Source organism: Cinclus cinclus, chromosome Z (assembly GCF_963662255.1).
Source record: "Cinclus cinclus chromosome Z, bCinCin1.1, whole genome shotgun sequence".
Taxonomy (NCBI): domain Eukaryota; kingdom Metazoa; phylum Chordata; class Aves; order Passeriformes; family Cinclidae; genus Cinclus; species Cinclus cinclus.
Genome location: NC_085084.1, coordinates 37,177,217 through 37,193,685, shown reverse-complemented (window position 1 = coordinate 37,193,685; position 16,469 = coordinate 37,177,217). Strand labels below are relative to the sequence as shown.

Genomic DNA, 16,469 nt, shown 5'->3' with positions numbered 1-16,469 from the left:
CTTCCATTGTTTTCATAAACACCTTAACCTGCAAAATCCTGGTGGTACTAAGAAGCACAGCCATGCAAGGAGATGCATCTGCAGACCAGGCAGCACTACCATGAATACTATTCCAGCCCTTAACAACCCCCCCACCCCCGCCGAAAAAAAAAAAAAAAAAAAGAAACAAAACACCAAACTTTGTCATGTGCTTCACTGTAGCAGCTACCCCATTAACCTTACAGCCCAAAGGTATATTAAGCTGTAAGGATCATTCCAGGTTCCTTGGCTGATCCTCACAGAGATGTTTTGCTGTAGGATGCATCTGACAGCTGAGCATGGTGCAGCAGAGACAGGCACCGCTGAGGCATCAGGGTCTATGGTGAAAGGCCTTAAGATGTGCAGCAATGGAGCTACAAAATGGTGATACGTAGGAGCAAATGTATTCCTGTTGGGTGCAGCAGCTCTCTGGGAAAAGGGAGGAAAAGCCAACTGCTGACTGCAGCATCTGGCAGCTACTGCCCATCTTCCCTCTCCTGGAGCTCATATGCCTTCTCTCAGGCATTACCACCAAGATGCCTGGATGTCACCACATAGCTCTTCACATGGCAAGTCCTCATTTGTATTAATCTGACAAAACTAACCCAGAAAACAGGACAGAGAGCCCCTTTTGGGCTAACCTGCAAGAAGCAGGCTAACACCGTCTCTTATCCCCTTCTCTGCTCTCTGCAGCAGAGAGAACATGGCTTTATAAGATTCCATCTGTACATATCAAATCCTTCTCCTCCCTTGCCTTAGTGCAGCAAGGACCAGAAGAGGCCTCATGGCTTCCCTCTGCCTTTGAGGTAGAATCTCCAGCTGTAGGAGCTCAGGAGAACTGTACCTTGTAGCCAGGTCTAAAATGTGGCAGTCTAGGTTTCAGTGTTTATCTCTGCTGACTCAAGCACCTCCAACATAACAGGTTAAGTATATTTCTGCAGGACATAAAAAATTATAATGGAAGCACTAAAGGTTATTTATCATAGATGTTTCAGAAATTTACATATAAAATATAGTTGTTGCCATCCTGTACTGAGAAGTGATACAGAAACAACATTACAAATTGATTACAGTGTTCCAGACCTGCTGACAGACTGAATTATAAAACTGTGTTCTTTTTAGCCCAACACAGGAAGATCATGGGACACTCCCCATCAGTGCTTTAGACCAGACCCTCAAGTAGAGCTTGCATGTTTCTTCACATATACTCCATTCCTCAAAACCACAGAGGTTCACTAGCCAGGGAAGCCAGGGAGACATTGGCACTGCTCAGACTTCTGCAGAAGGTGTCCACTGACGGGAATTTTCTAATTTTTTCCCAAGGATGGGTTGTTCAGAGATTTCCTATTAAATACTACCCTGGAAACATTCCCGAAGGAAATATTCCTAAGCTGCAGGGTTTTGCCTCATTAATGGAATTGTCATGAGGACAGTAGGTGAACTGTTAATTTCATTGTAGCAATACTGGAAGCGAGAAGAAATGCTTGTCATGGCTTTAATGGAACCAATGCCCATGTATTTAAGTTGCTAGTCAAACCAACAATGAGGCCTTGCTGAATTAATAGCACCATGGAGAGAAAGGTACAATCTATATGAAAATAACAAAGCCCTGTCATTAAGCAACTGCAGAAACCTAAGAAACTATTTTCTTGCTTTTATATGCATTTGCCAGTAAAAAACTCCAAACCTAGTGATTTTGATCACTAAAGACTTATTGTTTAGTTCCCAGAAGGATAGTAAATTTCAAGGACATTTTTCAGTCAAGACACATCTTGCACACTATTAATAAATCCTTTCTGTACCATTCTACAGCACCAGGCACACAATACAGCATGTGGGGTGGTATTTTAATCTCATTTGCTGTAGGTCCTTTCAAAGACAATTTCTCCACTAACAAGTACTGGAAATTGCATAAACATCTTACAGCTTTTAAAAAACTCAACTCATGCTTAAAAATCACAAATGCTCCCCCGAACTTCAATCATTTAACTTGGATTAGGACCCTGCAGTCTCCTTATAGCTGTTGCTAACATTTAGCTGGTATTTTGACAGCCTCTGTGCTCCCCGCTTTTTGTGCTTGTTTCAACATGCTTCAAGCTGTCAGGTTTTTTTAGTGCAAGCAGAGCTGAGCCCTGCATATTTCATACACTGACAAGTTGAGGGGAAAAAACAGTTCCAAGGGAGACTGAGCTGGAAAGAAGACTGGGTTTGCTGTTCATCCTGCAGGTCACACAAGTATGGCTGGGCAAACAGCATCTCTGGGCCTTTGCTCCAGCTCCTCCTGCTGCTTTCAGCCAGTTTTACAGTAAAGTCAGTTATTTCAGGTAACTTCACCTTACTTCTCACTGATATAAAGCAAGAGATGCAGGTTGATGGCGTGCATGTGGAATATATCTTCAGAATCTAATTTGGTCACATACACACACCAAACTGATAAATCTGCTGTTTGCATACCTTACTACAAACTATTGAAGCATATGCATGACCCTTGGAGAGGTCAGAGAGGTTGATCTCCATGCAGGAAGAAAAAAATGGAATTGTTCTTGAATTCCTTCAGTTTCTTTTGAATTGTGAGCAGCTCTGCCACACTGCAGATATTCTGCTCCAAAATCCCCATGGTAAAGGCCACACTACAGGACTGTACCCCAGAGAGGAATCCAGTAGTGCTGGTGATGGATCGGGCACTCTGGTAATTTACAGGCAAGTAATGGATGGTTTTCAGGGCATATTCTATGTTTAAAGGCAGCATATGAACAAGACTTTCCAAGCCAACATATTTTCATAATTTCCCAACCTAACTGATTAACAGAGAACTGGTTACAGAAGCCCTCCACATGAGCACATGCCAGATTAACCAATGAAACAGCTTAATCTTTTCCTGTGTCCAGTATCCTTGGTGAGACATGTTCAATTGGTACCCTTGGCCGTCTCCTTGTGCATTCACATTCCTCCTTAAGTGTCTGTCCTGAAGCCCTTGAAGTCACCTTGAGCGCCTTCTCTTGACAAACAGGACAGCAAGCTGTAAGACCTTTGTTGCAACAACTTGGACATGTCAGGACAAGCTGCCGGCAGTGCTGACTGGAACAAAGTTTATACTGGTCCCACAGCACCCCACAGTATCTGCATGCTGGAGGGAGGAGGAAAAGAAGAAGTTAACACCCATACTGCTCTGGCTGTTCCCTTGCAGAGGGCTTGCCAAGGCACCAGGGGGCTGCCAGCTCTCAAATAAGTGCCTATTATCTTGCAGGTTTTTAATTCCTGTTTAGCTTGATCTTCTAGAATCTAGTTAATTTGAAAATATCTTTTTGGACTCACTTAAGACAGTTTTCCCTCTGGAAAAGTAGAGAGTGCTCACTAGTGCTTTCTCTAGTTCTGAACAGACAGATTTAGAGATTCTTACTGCCAAGAGAAGAAGAAAGACATGCAGGTGGCAATTAAACCAATATGCAGGAATGTCACCTGCTGAATAAGAGGAAGCCATGGAACTTCCTTCTATCTACAAACAATGGCTTGTGCAGACAGAGTGCCATTTGCAGTCCTGGTACAGTCCTTCCAGAACATCACAGGTTTTAACTCTTTAACTGAAAGCTACAGCCCAGTTTTAGCTGTACCAAGAAGGTGCATACCACAGCACTTCCCCTTGAAACTTCCGTAGGGATGGCTGTGATGTATCCAGAATGTGTTCTGTTTCCGTACCAAGTCAGGCCCCTTCAAGATGTATAGAGTAATTGCAGAGAAGGAATGGGATGTTATGCTTGAAAAGTTACCAACTCAGAGAAAAAACAGCACTGCTTTCTAAAAACAAGGCCCAGAGCCAAATTCCATCCACTTGTTGTATCTGGCAACTGATAGCAAAATAAGAGATTATTTAATTTGCAGTAACTGAAGAGCAATCCCAGCCAGAAGATAAGGCAATGCTCTTAACAACTTGAACTAGAGGCCACTGAAATTCCATTGGATATAGAATTTCTCAAGCATGAAAATAACAAAGTGCTGTAGAGCATAGTGCCACTAATCTCCCAATACCTGGAAGCCTTGACTGATACTCTATGAGAGTACTAGAGCAGAGGACTGCTGGCAACAGAACTATTTAAGACTTTGGTCAGTTGGTCAACCACAGTCTGATCAGCACTGTGGGCAACAAGCAGGTAACAACAGCTGTGATGCTGGACATAGGTCTCCATAGGTGCAGATGTCTCATAGCAGAGCTGTTCTGCAGGGCATACTTCCTTCTACTGCTCCAATTTTAGTGAACTCTTGTTAGGGACCCCCTTGCCTCTAATTTCTGTGTTACATGTTAAAGCCATAGTGTTGATAGTCATCACAAGAAGTGACAGCACTAGGAGATCAAACCAAGTATGAGGAAGAACTACACAGGCCAGTTTGGCTGTCCCTGTCCTGCACACCTCTGGAAATTATTGCAACAGCTTCCCAGCCTTCTGCACTTACATTATCTAGTCCTACCTGAGATGATATCTTCATTGGAACAAATGGCGTAACGATCATCAAATACAAACAGCTTCCCCCTGTAGAATCCATCTGGAAACTCTTCTAGGTACTTGTGAATTCCACCTTTTAGCTGGTAAACCTCTCTGCACACTGCCTGTTTAAAGCATATTAGCAGAAAAGCTGAAGGAAACCACAGCAGTGGTGGTGTGCCAGAGTTCCCAAAGCAAATGCTGTAAATGCCAGGGGTCAGTGAAAAGCAGCAGGCTCTCAGTGACCATCGGATGGCATCACATGCAGCCACAGCTCCAGGCAGTGTCACCAGGGAGTACAGGGCAGCTCCACAATGCTGGCTTGTTGGCACAAACCCAACTCTTTATTTAATGTTACACTCAAAAGCAGCTGGTAACCTCCTCACCTGAGGAAGGTTTGCTGCATCACAGATCAACTGCTTTTGAACCTCCATGAACTTGTTATTCAGTTTTTATTTATTTAACAGTTAGCAGAAGCAGAATTTTGCAGGGTTCACATTGATGCAGCAGAAAAAAGAACCCCAAGGTTTAAATCTCTGGAGAACCTTTGTTTTCTGTTCCCTTGATCCTTGAGAGAAGGATCCAGGAGAAGAGAGGGATGGAAATTTTAGAACACAATTAGAACAATGCACTGTGCTGGATTTACTCCTGCAAAACCAAGAAAAACACTGACTGGTTAATTTTCACTACTCTGAGATGCTCAAGCTGTGCAGTAATGACCACAGAACATAACCTAGGCAGTCTGTGGAAACACTGCAGAGTATTTTCAAGCCTTTCTAAAACAGTCCTACAAATACCTCTTCTCAGGAAATGGGTAATGTAATTATTTTCATTGCTGTGACACTAGTCCACGCAGGTCATACTAAGCCACACTTAACTATCCAAGTCCTTGACAGACAGCATGAGACAAGTACATGTCAGAGGCATTGATCTCCCCACCTGCACATTCTGCAGTTTGTACACAGTAAGAATTCACCATCAAGACAGGTGCCCTTAAAGCAGCCTCAACTCCCCAACACTTGTGCTCTCAGAATGACATCTTACCTTGCTCCTGAGGTAAGCAGAGCCTCTTTCACAACGAATCCCTCCTGTGCAGTACATCAGGACACGCTTGTCTTTAAAAAGCTCCAGGTTTTCATCTACGTAGCTTGGAAAATAACTGAACTTCCTGATATCTGGAGCCAGACAGCCCTGGAAATGTCCCTGCAATTACAACAGATGGCCACGCAACTGGTTACAAGCACTGTTATGCTAAGGTCTGTGCCTCAAACTAGAGGAAGTAACAAATCTTTGGGCTGGAACATTCAGCTCACTGCAGCTGTTTTAGGCAGCTCCTCAGCTGCATTTATGCATCAAAGGATATGTTAAAATCTGTAGGAGGATTCTGGACATAACAAGCAAAGAAGACAGAGCTAAGCAGAACTGTCAGAGAGAGGACAAACCACAACAGTGCATGAGGGCTGGTGGTTGTAATAGCAGGATGTTCCTTTCTTTTTGACAGATGGGACAAGACAAAAAATGCTGAAAAACATCTCTACAAATTATGCTACTTCAAACATTCAAGCTCACATTGTATGGACCACTTTGTGCTCCTCCTGCCGCACACTGTATAAGCACTTGGCCAGGCAGGCTCCATCCCGAGTTGCTGGGCAGGTCCTCTACTGCTTGTGTCTAATAATCATTACTAAACTGCACTCTGTACACATTACAATCTATCTGGAGTATGCAATCTCTTCTAACAATAAGGATACATCCTCACAATCATAAATACTTCACCCCAGCACCTGTGAAGAAGCAGGTAAGCAGCACTTACTATTTTACTTTCATAGAAGTTCCTACAGTCCAGCAAGATGGTATCGCTTTGTCCTTGAGTGGCCTGAGACAAATACTGTTCTACTTCTCTATGAAATTCCTGAGGGGATAAATGGATTCCTTTAACAAAACAAAACAAAACCAAAAAAACAAACAAACAAACAAACACAAAAAAAAAAAAGAAAAAAGGGAAGGGAGAAGTGAGAAGCAGAACTACAAAACAATGTCACAAATGAGATCACTGGTCCAGATTCTCCTTAGATTTCCAAACAAAATTTTTTTCTGATTGTTCACAGATTTTCCATCCCAACTCAATCAGCTAAGTTTATCCATGTTTAGCTTCCTATTGGCAAAGAAAACACAACACTCTTCCATATGATGGAAGAAGCAGCAGACAGGTACTTATCTCTATGATCTTTTGTTGCATCCCCCTGACTACTCTTACAGCTTTAGAAGAGGGAGTGACATGTTCCACTTCTCTCGGCTCATCTCTCATTACATTTGGAGGTGGAGAAATACAATTTTTAAAAACAAACTACTTTTGATAATAATGCAAAATTTCCATAAACATGTATTACTTTCAGTACAACTTCAATTTATATATAGCTTCTCAACTTTCAGGGCTTATGACTCTTATGATCTACTGAAAAACTAAAAATCTCCACCAGCAAAATCCTTTTCCTTATTAAAAAATACCCCTACAAGCAACCTGTCAGAGTTAATAGGAACCATCTCCATAAAATGCTGCAAAAGAGGAGGAAAGAGGACAAAAAAGGAAAAGAGCCAAACATACATCCCACAAAAAACAAAAAAATGGGAACAAAACAATCTTCTTCCAAATCCACAAAAAGTTGCTGTAGAAGTTTGGCACAAAAAAAACCTCTGGGTGGGAAAAAAAGCTCAAAGCTGCTCTGTTAATCGCTATTTGCTGTGCTCCTGCTTACCACATATGTAAGCATCCTTACAGCAAATCCACAGCCAGGAACACCTTATCAGGCATAATCCACACTAAGCTGCTACAGTTAGCACAAAAGAAATGCAGTCAGATGGAGTTCATGCAGAACTAGGATCTGCTTAGTGCAAAAGACAGAAGCATGGCTGCTGGTTCTAAAATGAATGAAGCCAAGTCAGCAGTCGCTACCCCACAACAAGGTAACTGCTTCATGTCATCTGAACTCTCCCACAAAACCTGAAGTTAATTCTGAAGTTTTCTGAGGCAGCTATACACTTGGCTAGCCAAAATCTGGGCCAGCAAATTCTCTGCACCAGTAGTTTTTGACTACCATTATGGTATCAATTTCTGTATCAATTTCTTCTGTGTCCTGCCCATTGTGCTAAACGAAGTATTTTTGATGAAGGTATTTTACTCTTGATTCACCTCTCACTTGGGTGAGAGGCTTTATTTTTCCATTACATAAACTTACCAGTTTCCTTATAAGACACTATCTTTGGATCAATGCCCATTGGTACAATTTCTTTGAATACTCCAACTCGAAGGTCTGGGAAACAGTGAGCTCCTCCTGCACTTCTCTAGGAAATCAAACACAAAACCAATTCACCAAAAATTGCCCAGTATTAAAATTACCCACTCACTTTACTTCTACAGCTCATTATAATAAGAAAATATCTTTGTAGCTGAGGGAAAGGAATGTCCTTCCTGCTGAAATCCACACTCTAAATCCTGAGGTTTAGGCAGTGGATCCCTAACACCACTTGGAAGACAGTTGTCTTAGGCCTAATGACTACTCAGCAGGTGAGACAGACAGCATTTGGTTGGAGAGGAAGGGATGTACACCAAATCTTAGTCAGAAACATGTTACTAGCACTTATTGTGAGAAAGTTGAGGCCCCTACAAAAACATGCTGATCCTGGCAGGAATATTAAATAATGTCCTCCAGTAATGGATCATGTTCCCACATCCAGGCCCTGCAGTTCTCTTCATCCCTCTGGCACCAGACAAGCACAGCTGTGCCTCCAGTCGTGAGGTGCGTGACGGGAACTGCAGTGGAACTGCAGCAGAAGTGGTCATGTGTGCAAAGGAGATGTACGGGAGGTCAGCCAGGCACAAGATTTGTTAACAGTAGAGGCTGGCACCTCCTCCTCCCCCCTAACTCAAGCATGGGGTTTCCCCTTCAGAAGTCCTAGTAAGCCCTTTTTTGATAGGCACCCCCACTGCAGGGGGGTGAGAATTTCTCACACAGGGAGTGAGAATTTCTGCAGGGCTGAGCCTCAAATACAGCTTAGGCACTATCAAGTATATAAACATGCAAAGAAAAGTGCACTGCTGTGCAGCACTGTTCCAACCATTATGGAAATCAGTCTGCAGGAACTGTAGGTTCCCAGGCCACTGGGTAGGTTCACAGCCCCAAGCATGGTTCTCATTCCTCTATCCCATGTCTTCATGGCACAGCAAGCTGAAAGCCTCTCTCACTTGGGTATACAACATTCAGCAGGAACTGAGAGACAGCAAACACCACAATCCATTAAGAAGAAACACTAATGCCCAGAGAGATCATGTAAGGTTGAAGGTTTTGCCAAGGTCAGGGTAAAATTCCATCCCTGTTCTGTTTTTGCATATAAATATGACTGTAACTAACACAAGCCCTCTTGAAATTCAGCCAAGCATAACAGACACTTATAAAGCTTAGACTGAATCATCATTGCAGCTCAGCATGGAATCTGAGTTCCACAAGTTTCACTAACTCCTTTGATCTAGTTGCTCATGAAAAAATAATAGCACTCCCTACAAATAAAACTGTGTAGAGAGGAGCTGCTGCTTAAGCAGCAGTTCTCCTTCCTTGCAGAGAAACCAGAACCTACAGTGGTTGGCAGCCAAAGCCTACCAGAATGCCATACAGTGCACCTGCTGCCCCCACAATGTGAGGACAGCAATCAGTAACATATGCTCCAGCCAGGCACTACGTGCAGTAGGAAGAAAACTCTTGACAGTCCCTGTGCATCTTCTCTGGAAGATGCCCAATCCATGGAACTGACATTGCACCTATATGGACACCAAAGCCTGCATGAATCTAAATTAGTAGTACTGCTTCCAGTCAAGGATCTCAAATCAGCATGAACAGGACAGTGTGCAAACACCTTTCTGGGCTAAGTGTATGTCGTGATACCTGTTCAGCCTGGAGTAAATGCTTGTTGCAGAACGGTGGGGCTTAAACACACTCCCTCACTCATCTGTACTGGGGGGCTCTGTGGCTGCACCCATAGCTGCAAAAGCTTGTAGCAGCTGCTATCACTGCCCACGGAAACCTCTAATTCTGGTAAAAATCAGCAAAGACATGGTTTTGGTACAATTAAGATTCCCTGACTTAGTAAGTGGTGGGGAAGCAGAACTACTACAGCAGAATTAATACTGTCAGGAAGAAATGTATTTGTTTCTTGAATATTAAATTACCCACATTAACAATGTCCATGTAAAAATTGTTTTCTCATACCTTGAAATCCTCTTGACACAAAATATTTTTGAACAGAGGCTGGGAAAGCATAACTTTAATATAGAGACTGGTAGCTACTTTGCTTCCACCAACTGTCCCATTAATCCCCTCTGAAGCAACTCGTACCTAGAAGGCAAGAGAAGCTGGGTCTGAGCCTTAGTTATAGCAAAACAGATCACAGTGAAATCAGCAAAATGGGGCTGGGTGACAAATGCAGGCACAGGAGTATGTCCAGAAAAGTGACTACTGAATAAGGAAGGAAAATATGGTTAGACTGAAGTTGAACATAAAGACAATAAACAGGAAAAAAAAACCAAAAAAAACCAACAATCCAGGAATCAATTCTGAGCCATTTTTAAAAAAATCACACCAGGACAGTCAGAAGAGTCAATTAAATAAACAGAGAAAATGCTGTCTGCAAATCCTGCAGTCAGCATTAGAATTCCCTCTGGAAGTTGCCTCAGAAAGAACAATAGGCTTGTGCCCCATGATTCACACAGCTAAAAAAGAAAATGTGAATATGCATAACATCGTATCTAATAATAAATTTTGGGATGAGTCATTTTATCTCCAGCACTGACAAATGAACAAAAGCTCTGAAGTGAGGGTGGGGGAAAGGGGAAAGATTGAATATAAGAAGTAAGATAAAAAACAACTGATTAGGAAGGTAAATGCCATACCTGTCTTGGAGATGAGATGAAAAAAAAAAAAAAAGTAATAAAAGAAACTCAAGCAAAACACCAACTACCAGGCAAGACAGGTGAGCAGAAAAGGAAGTGAATCCATTATGACATTTCACCCCCAGATCTGTGTTCACGTACCACTGGCAGAAAACAAGAAACTACAGAGGGAGACAAATCACAGGCAGGAGGAGTCTCCTGCTCCACACTGCCCTCCTTCTCCCCATAGACACCCTAGGAACATCAGCTTGTGAGGCTAAAATTCACCACCTCCCACAGCCTCCAGAGGCCAGCAACTCATGTCCTTGGTCTACCTGCCAGCAATGAAGAGAACAGACTGTGCTACATTATGTCGTGGTCTAAGGTGTTGGCTGCTCTCATCTAACTCCCAACAGTGTGGTTTACAGGTTGGTGTAGACACTCTGACTGGGAGCCCACTGTGCACTGACAAGGGAGGACACAGGTGCCCAGTGAGTGGAGCAGGCCCAGACCCATGCTGTCCCTCCAGCCTGGCCCTGAGGCTGCCTTGTACTGCAGGTGCCCTTTAGCCACAGGATACAGCCAGCCTGCTAATGCTAACCTGCATGTAGCTCCCTGCTGACACCAGAAATTAAGCCACTTTCAGCTCCCTACATTTATCTAAAAGCACATAACAAATTTCTCATGTGAATATCCTTTCTGACTGATGGCTGGAGTGATAAAAAGACTCAATTTCCTATTTCCATGTGGAACAGAGATGGAAACAGGATAACCCGTGCAAGGCCAGGGTCTGCACAGCGTGCTGTCTGTGAGGCTCACTCAATGCCACACAGCCCAGGATTCCCTGCACCAAAAGGGATGTAAGACTATCTATGGGTTTTTTTCTTTATTGTGATAGCTCTTAAACAGAAATCTAAAAGATAACTTACCAAGTCTGAGTGCTTCTCTTAATGGGATCATAACAGACTAGCACTTTCTAGTTCAAAACACATCTGGTTCTCCACATACCCCATCATTCTGCACTAAATAAAGATGTGGGTTTTTTTCCTTAAGAATAGAACCATTGCTTGAAACCTTACCTTGCCAGTGAGATGTAGATGCTGACACAAAGCCTTTTGCCAAGCACAGAGCTTCTCTGGATCCCTCACCTCACAGTAACAGTAGTAGAGAAGCACTTCTCCCACCTGGCTGCCCACAGCATGGCAAAGGTAAGCAAATAGAAAAAGAATGTTAAGAAAGAACAAAATTATTCTATTAGCAATAACCATTCAAAAAGCAGGTAATTTTCTTCTGGTGGATGTGTAGAGAAAAAAAAAACCTCAAACAAACTTTGGTGGGATTAGCACTGCTGTGTTTATTTCAAACAGAACGAATGTTAATTTAAAAAAGCTCCCACACTTCTAATTCTTGGGACTGATTACAAAATGAACTCCTCAGTACTCTCACTGGCCTACATATGCTCTCCCCACAAACAGAACACAAGAATTACTGACTTTTGTGCACACAAGGATACCATTAAATGCTCACTTGGCCAGAATGGCACTTGAAAACTCAAGAACTTGAGATATCTAAATTTAAAAAGACAAATTTTTTTGTGAGATTGCGTGTTCCTGCATTCTGTGCGGCACCAGCCAAACTGTCATAGCCACAAGCTTTTCTGTGAACTTTCTTTGTAACTAAATGAGCCCTCCGGGAACCTGAACAAGCAGCAGAAAGGAATCCGTGCAAGCATGTTCTTTGTCGTGGTCCTTCCTTACACATCCAAGCTGTCAAGCAACACCCATACAAGCCTGCTTTAAAGACGCACGACAGGACACCTCGGATAGTTCAATCCACCAATAAAAACTGCAGTGGATCTACCTCTTTACATAAAGGATACCCAAAGAATCCGAAGATCTAGAGGAATATTGGGGAAGGCTCTTCCTGCACCTCAGAAGCGTCGCTTGACTGAGTCTCAAAGGAAGTACTACAGGCAGATGATAACATAAAGCCGAGTACCCCATTCCTGGACCTTCGGAGCGCCTTCCTTACCTAGTCAGATCATCCTGGCTGACATGGCTTGTGTCCGGGAGCGCCCAGGAGATCTCCGGGCTGTTGCAGGAGTGCCCGTTCGGCCGGGCCGCGCTGCCCGCCGGGGCCGGACCGCCCTCGGGGCTTCCCCCGGCCTCCTCCGGCCCCGCACCGAGCCCCGCACCGAGCCCCGCCTGCCGCCCGACGTCCCCGGAGTGGTGCAGGGCCACGTGCCTGTGGATGCCGGACAGCTCCTCGAACGCCTGCCGGCAGCACCGCCACCGCACGCCCTCTCCGCCGCCGGGACACCGCGACGCGGCCGGCACCTCCTTGGTTTTGACGAACAGGGAGAAGGCCTGGAAGGCACCGCAAGTGTCCGTGTTACCGAGGTTACAGAGCGGCCCGGCCCCGGCCCGAAGCGGCCCCCGGTCCCGGGCCTGACCCGGACCCCGTCCCACCTTCCTGCGGGCGGCCGTGCGCTGCTTCCTGCCCGCCGCGGCCCCCTCGGCGCTCTCCCGCGGCGAGCCCGGCCCGCCCGGCGCCGCCCCGCCGGGCACCATCTCCGCCTCTCCGCCGGGAATCGCCCGCTCTCCTCCTCCCCCTCCTCCCTGCCCCGGAAGCGCTCGGGCTCCGCAGGGAAGCGGGCGGGAGCTGCTGTGCCCGCCCCGGAAACAGCGCAGCCGCGGGCGGGGAAGCAGCGCGCTTCCTCAGCCCGCGCGAGGTGTCTGGGCCCGGCGCGTCGCAGAGCTCCGCAGCGCTCCTCACCGCTTCCCCCCGGCCTCTCCGCCCCGCCGCTCCCCGCCATGTCCCGGCGGCGGCACAGCGACGACAGCGATGGTGAGCCCCCCCCGTCGCCCCCGAGGTGGCCCGGCAGGGAGGGTGGATTGGGTGGGACGGAGGAGCGGTAGGGTTTCTGCGGCGTCGGTAACGCCGCTCTCGGTGTGTTGTCGGAGCAGGGCAGCCCCACAAGAGGCGGAGGACGTCCGAGCCGTCGGAGATCGAGGAGAGGCTCGAGTCGCTCATCTGCAGGGTGGGAGAGAAGGTAGGCGGGCCGGCGGCTCGGCAGAGTTAAAGCTTTATTTCCCTCCGCCCTCCCCCCTCCCCGTGCGTGCTGTGGGGGCACTGCGTCCTCGGTAGCGACCCTCCACGGAAATACTTGTTTTATGGAACGGATGGAAATCTGCCGTCTTTGGCTAAGCCGCGTGCTGTGGCGGGCAAGTGCTTAAATCGCAGCGTGGTGTTTCCCAGCCGTCAGTAGTTACCATTGTATCTAAAGATTGCCGATTCTCGTCTGCCAAGGGTGTGAAAGAATTAAGTGATCTGCCTGCGGCACAAGGTTCCAGCCCCGACAATGGGGCTGATGGAGGAGGGGGTGGCAGAACAAAAGATGACGGTGCTGGTACAAACGAGGTGTTTTACGTGGTGCCGTGTTGTGAATCAATGCTCGGGCGCGCTGCCGGCATGCTCCTGAGGTGATGGCCGGTCTTGCATCCCTGGGTGGCGCTGAAGTTCCTGTTGTAGCAGGGGAGCTTGGCGGTCGGGGGCAGCTCTTCCGAGGAGTAGCTGATCCTCTCGGGCGAGCGAGAACATATCTTCCTTGCTGATGGAACCGGATTGCTGCTCTGAAAAATGAGGGGACGTGGAAGGATTCTCTTGTCCAACTTCACGTGGTCTTACACGTGAGAGTTGGACTAGTTAGTTTTGCATGGCTGATAATGTTTTTTGTTTTTTGTTTGTTTTGTTTTTGTTTTGTTTTGTTTCGTTTTTTGTTATAGAGCAATTCATCTTTGGAGAGCAACCTGGAGGGCCTAGCTGGTGTTTTGGAAGCCGATCTGCCAAATTACAAAAGCAAGATACTAAGAATACTCTGCACTGTGTACGTATTAAGGAAGTCTAGGAATATGGGGATATGCTTTCTTTGTGCATAAGTTTAGTCTTTAAGATAGTTTAAAGGCCATAAATAGCTTTAGTTCCTGACGGCTGTCATAGCGTAGTTTGTCTTATTGCAAACAAAAGAAACAGAGGATTAAGCTCATTATGTACTGGGTGTAATTCAAGAAAAATATCTCTTTACATTGCTTTGACTCAAAATGTGTATAAAGGCTCGAAGCATGTAGAAAAAAACACCAGAAGTGGTCTGTAGTAGATGTGGGAACCCAGCAATGCTTGGCAAAATCCCGTTTCCACTTGAAATGCTTAAGACCACCAATGTTAGGAACTGCTAACAGTTACCTGTGTTATCTGTGATGTTTTCTCACTGCTTTCTCTTCCCTGGCAGTGATGTGCTCATGTCTTTGTTAGCCCATTGCTAGAGGAGAGGATCTGGGAACTTGAGGAGCAGAAAGCAGGCTCTCTGGTAGCTGCCAGCTCTCCTTCCTCTCCATCACAAAGTGCTAAGTGCTAGAGCACCGGTGCCATGTCAGGGTTACTGAGTGGTGTTGAGGGAGGGGTTGTGCAGGGTTTGTTGCTGGAGCTAAGACAAATCCAAAGGAAGGTTGTGGTGCACACTACATAGCCTGTGTTAAGGTTTTATAGATATTTTAAGTCTATTTTATAGCAATGTTTTTAATTAAAGGTATGTTATGTGCTTCCTTCCCCCATAGCAGAGAGACACTTCTGAAAGTGCAATTACATATATACAAAAATGGCAGTAGGACCTGGCCTTTTTTACAGTAGGACCTGGCCTTCCTTGTGCTGTGTAATGACATTACTTCTAAATTTTGAACTTAAAGGAACTTCTTGCATTCTTGCAATAAATTCTGTCACTGGTATTATTTGTCCAACCCTCTGGTATACTCAGCAATTAGATAGAAATGAAAAGCAAGTATTTTAGGTGTACCGGGAGGTGGTAACTGCCTTTCTGAATGTCTGTGGTTAAAACAAAAAAATACTATCTGTAGATATTAACAGTGGGATAAAACTGTAGGAACACGTTTAGCTTCTCATTTAACTTGAAACAAGCTGATTCTAAGATGCTATGCAGCGGCCAATTGGCACATGATGAATAAAAACCTAACACAGTTATTTCTTTTTCTGTGTCAGTGCACGTCTGCTGCCGGAAAAGCTTACTGTTTACACGACATTGGTGGGGTTGCTGAATGCCAGGAACTACAATTTTGGTGGGGAATTTGTGGAAGCCATGATTCGTCAGCTTAAAGAATGTCTGAAAGTAAACATGTATAATGAAGCTGTGCATTTAGTAAGTGGAGTTTTGTTTGTCTCTTTATTTTATGTCGTTTTTCTTTCCTCCTTTCATCTTTTTGTCGCAGAAGAGCCGGACCTTGCAACGTGTGTTACAGTCTTTTGCCATCAATGTGCAGTACACTGTAAATAGTCCAAGAGGAAGTGTGTTATGTGAAAAGTATTTTCTTCTTCAGGGGCGAGAAGTCATATTATGTTTGCAAAATTTACTTCCAACTGTTTCTTTTTCACAGTGAAAAATCAAATTTGCGTAGAAGAGAGATGCTTCTTGCTGCTTGTTCTTCAGTCAAATGTAAAAGATTAAAAAAAAGTCAATGCAATTCCCTTATATTCAGAGTTCTTAAAAGCTTTATTTGATGGTTTCATTCTGCTAATGAGGGGTGAAGATCAAGCGGTCAGTTTTAAGTGCTGCCTATCTTTGAAACTGTTTGTTTCATTCTTGGTGCTTAATAGATTTTTGTCTGCTGAAAGGTATTAAAGCTTCAGCAGTGTCTGATTTAGAAGCCCACTGCCAAGTTCCCCACCTTCTTGTGAAACCCACTGGTGAAAATTAAAGATTCTAGTCAAGAGACTGATGTTTAGTCAGCTGTGGGTCACTTTTGCTAATAAGGTCTAATTGGTAGAATTTCCGTTTTTTTAGTAATCTGGTACTGTACAGAATAGACTACAAGTACAAGGGTTAGCTTCTGTAGTATCAGTTTGCATGTTTCCCACCATTCCTTAATTGGGAGTATTATCCTAACAGTGTTATTGCAGTGGGAATCTGCACAGTGTCTGTACAGTGTGCAGAATTTCAGCCTGTGGTGCTGGATGAGTATTGTACTTTTATTGGTGATTTGTTT

The 16,469-nt window shown here is 44.9% G+C and overlaps 2 protein-coding genes across 3 annotated transcripts in view; one reads left to right on the top strand and one right to left on the bottom strand.

The window, feature by feature from the left end:
- Positions 1-2,407: 2,407 nt before the first annotated feature.
- Positions 2,408-12,991, bottom strand: TSTD2 (thiosulfate sulfurtransferase like domain containing 2). Its single transcript, XM_062512932.1, has 9 exons — positions 12,885-12,991; positions 12,448-12,782; positions 11,496-11,604; positions 9,758-9,883; positions 7,733-7,838; positions 6,310-6,428; positions 5,541-5,699; positions 4,483-4,621; positions 2,408-3,145 (listed from the first exon to the last, which is right to left on the bottom strand). The coding sequence occupies exons 1-9, from the start codon at positions 12,984-12,986 to the stop codon at positions 2,886-2,888; spliced, it is 1,455 nt and encodes a 484-aa protein (XP_062368916.1). The 5' UTR covers positions 12,987-12,991; the 3' UTR covers positions 2,408-2,885.
- A 238-nt stretch (positions 12,992-13,229) lies between these two features.
- The window catches only part of NCBP1 (nuclear cap binding protein subunit 1), a 30,058-nt gene continuing 26,818 nt past the window's right edge, over positions 13,230-16,469 (top strand). Inside the window, exons 1-4 of one of the 2 annotated variants that reach the window (XM_062513298.1) lie at positions 13,230-13,263; positions 13,383-13,468; positions 14,202-14,302; positions 15,469-15,625. In XM_062513298.1, coding sequence (XP_062369282.1) covers positions 13,230-13,263; positions 13,383-13,468; positions 14,202-14,302; positions 15,469-15,625 — 378 coding nt within the window. Of the gene's footprint in view, positions 13,264-13,379; positions 13,469-14,201; positions 14,303-15,468; positions 15,626-16,469 lie in introns of both variants that reach the window. The other variant, XM_062513299.1, reaches the window with a different exon arrangement.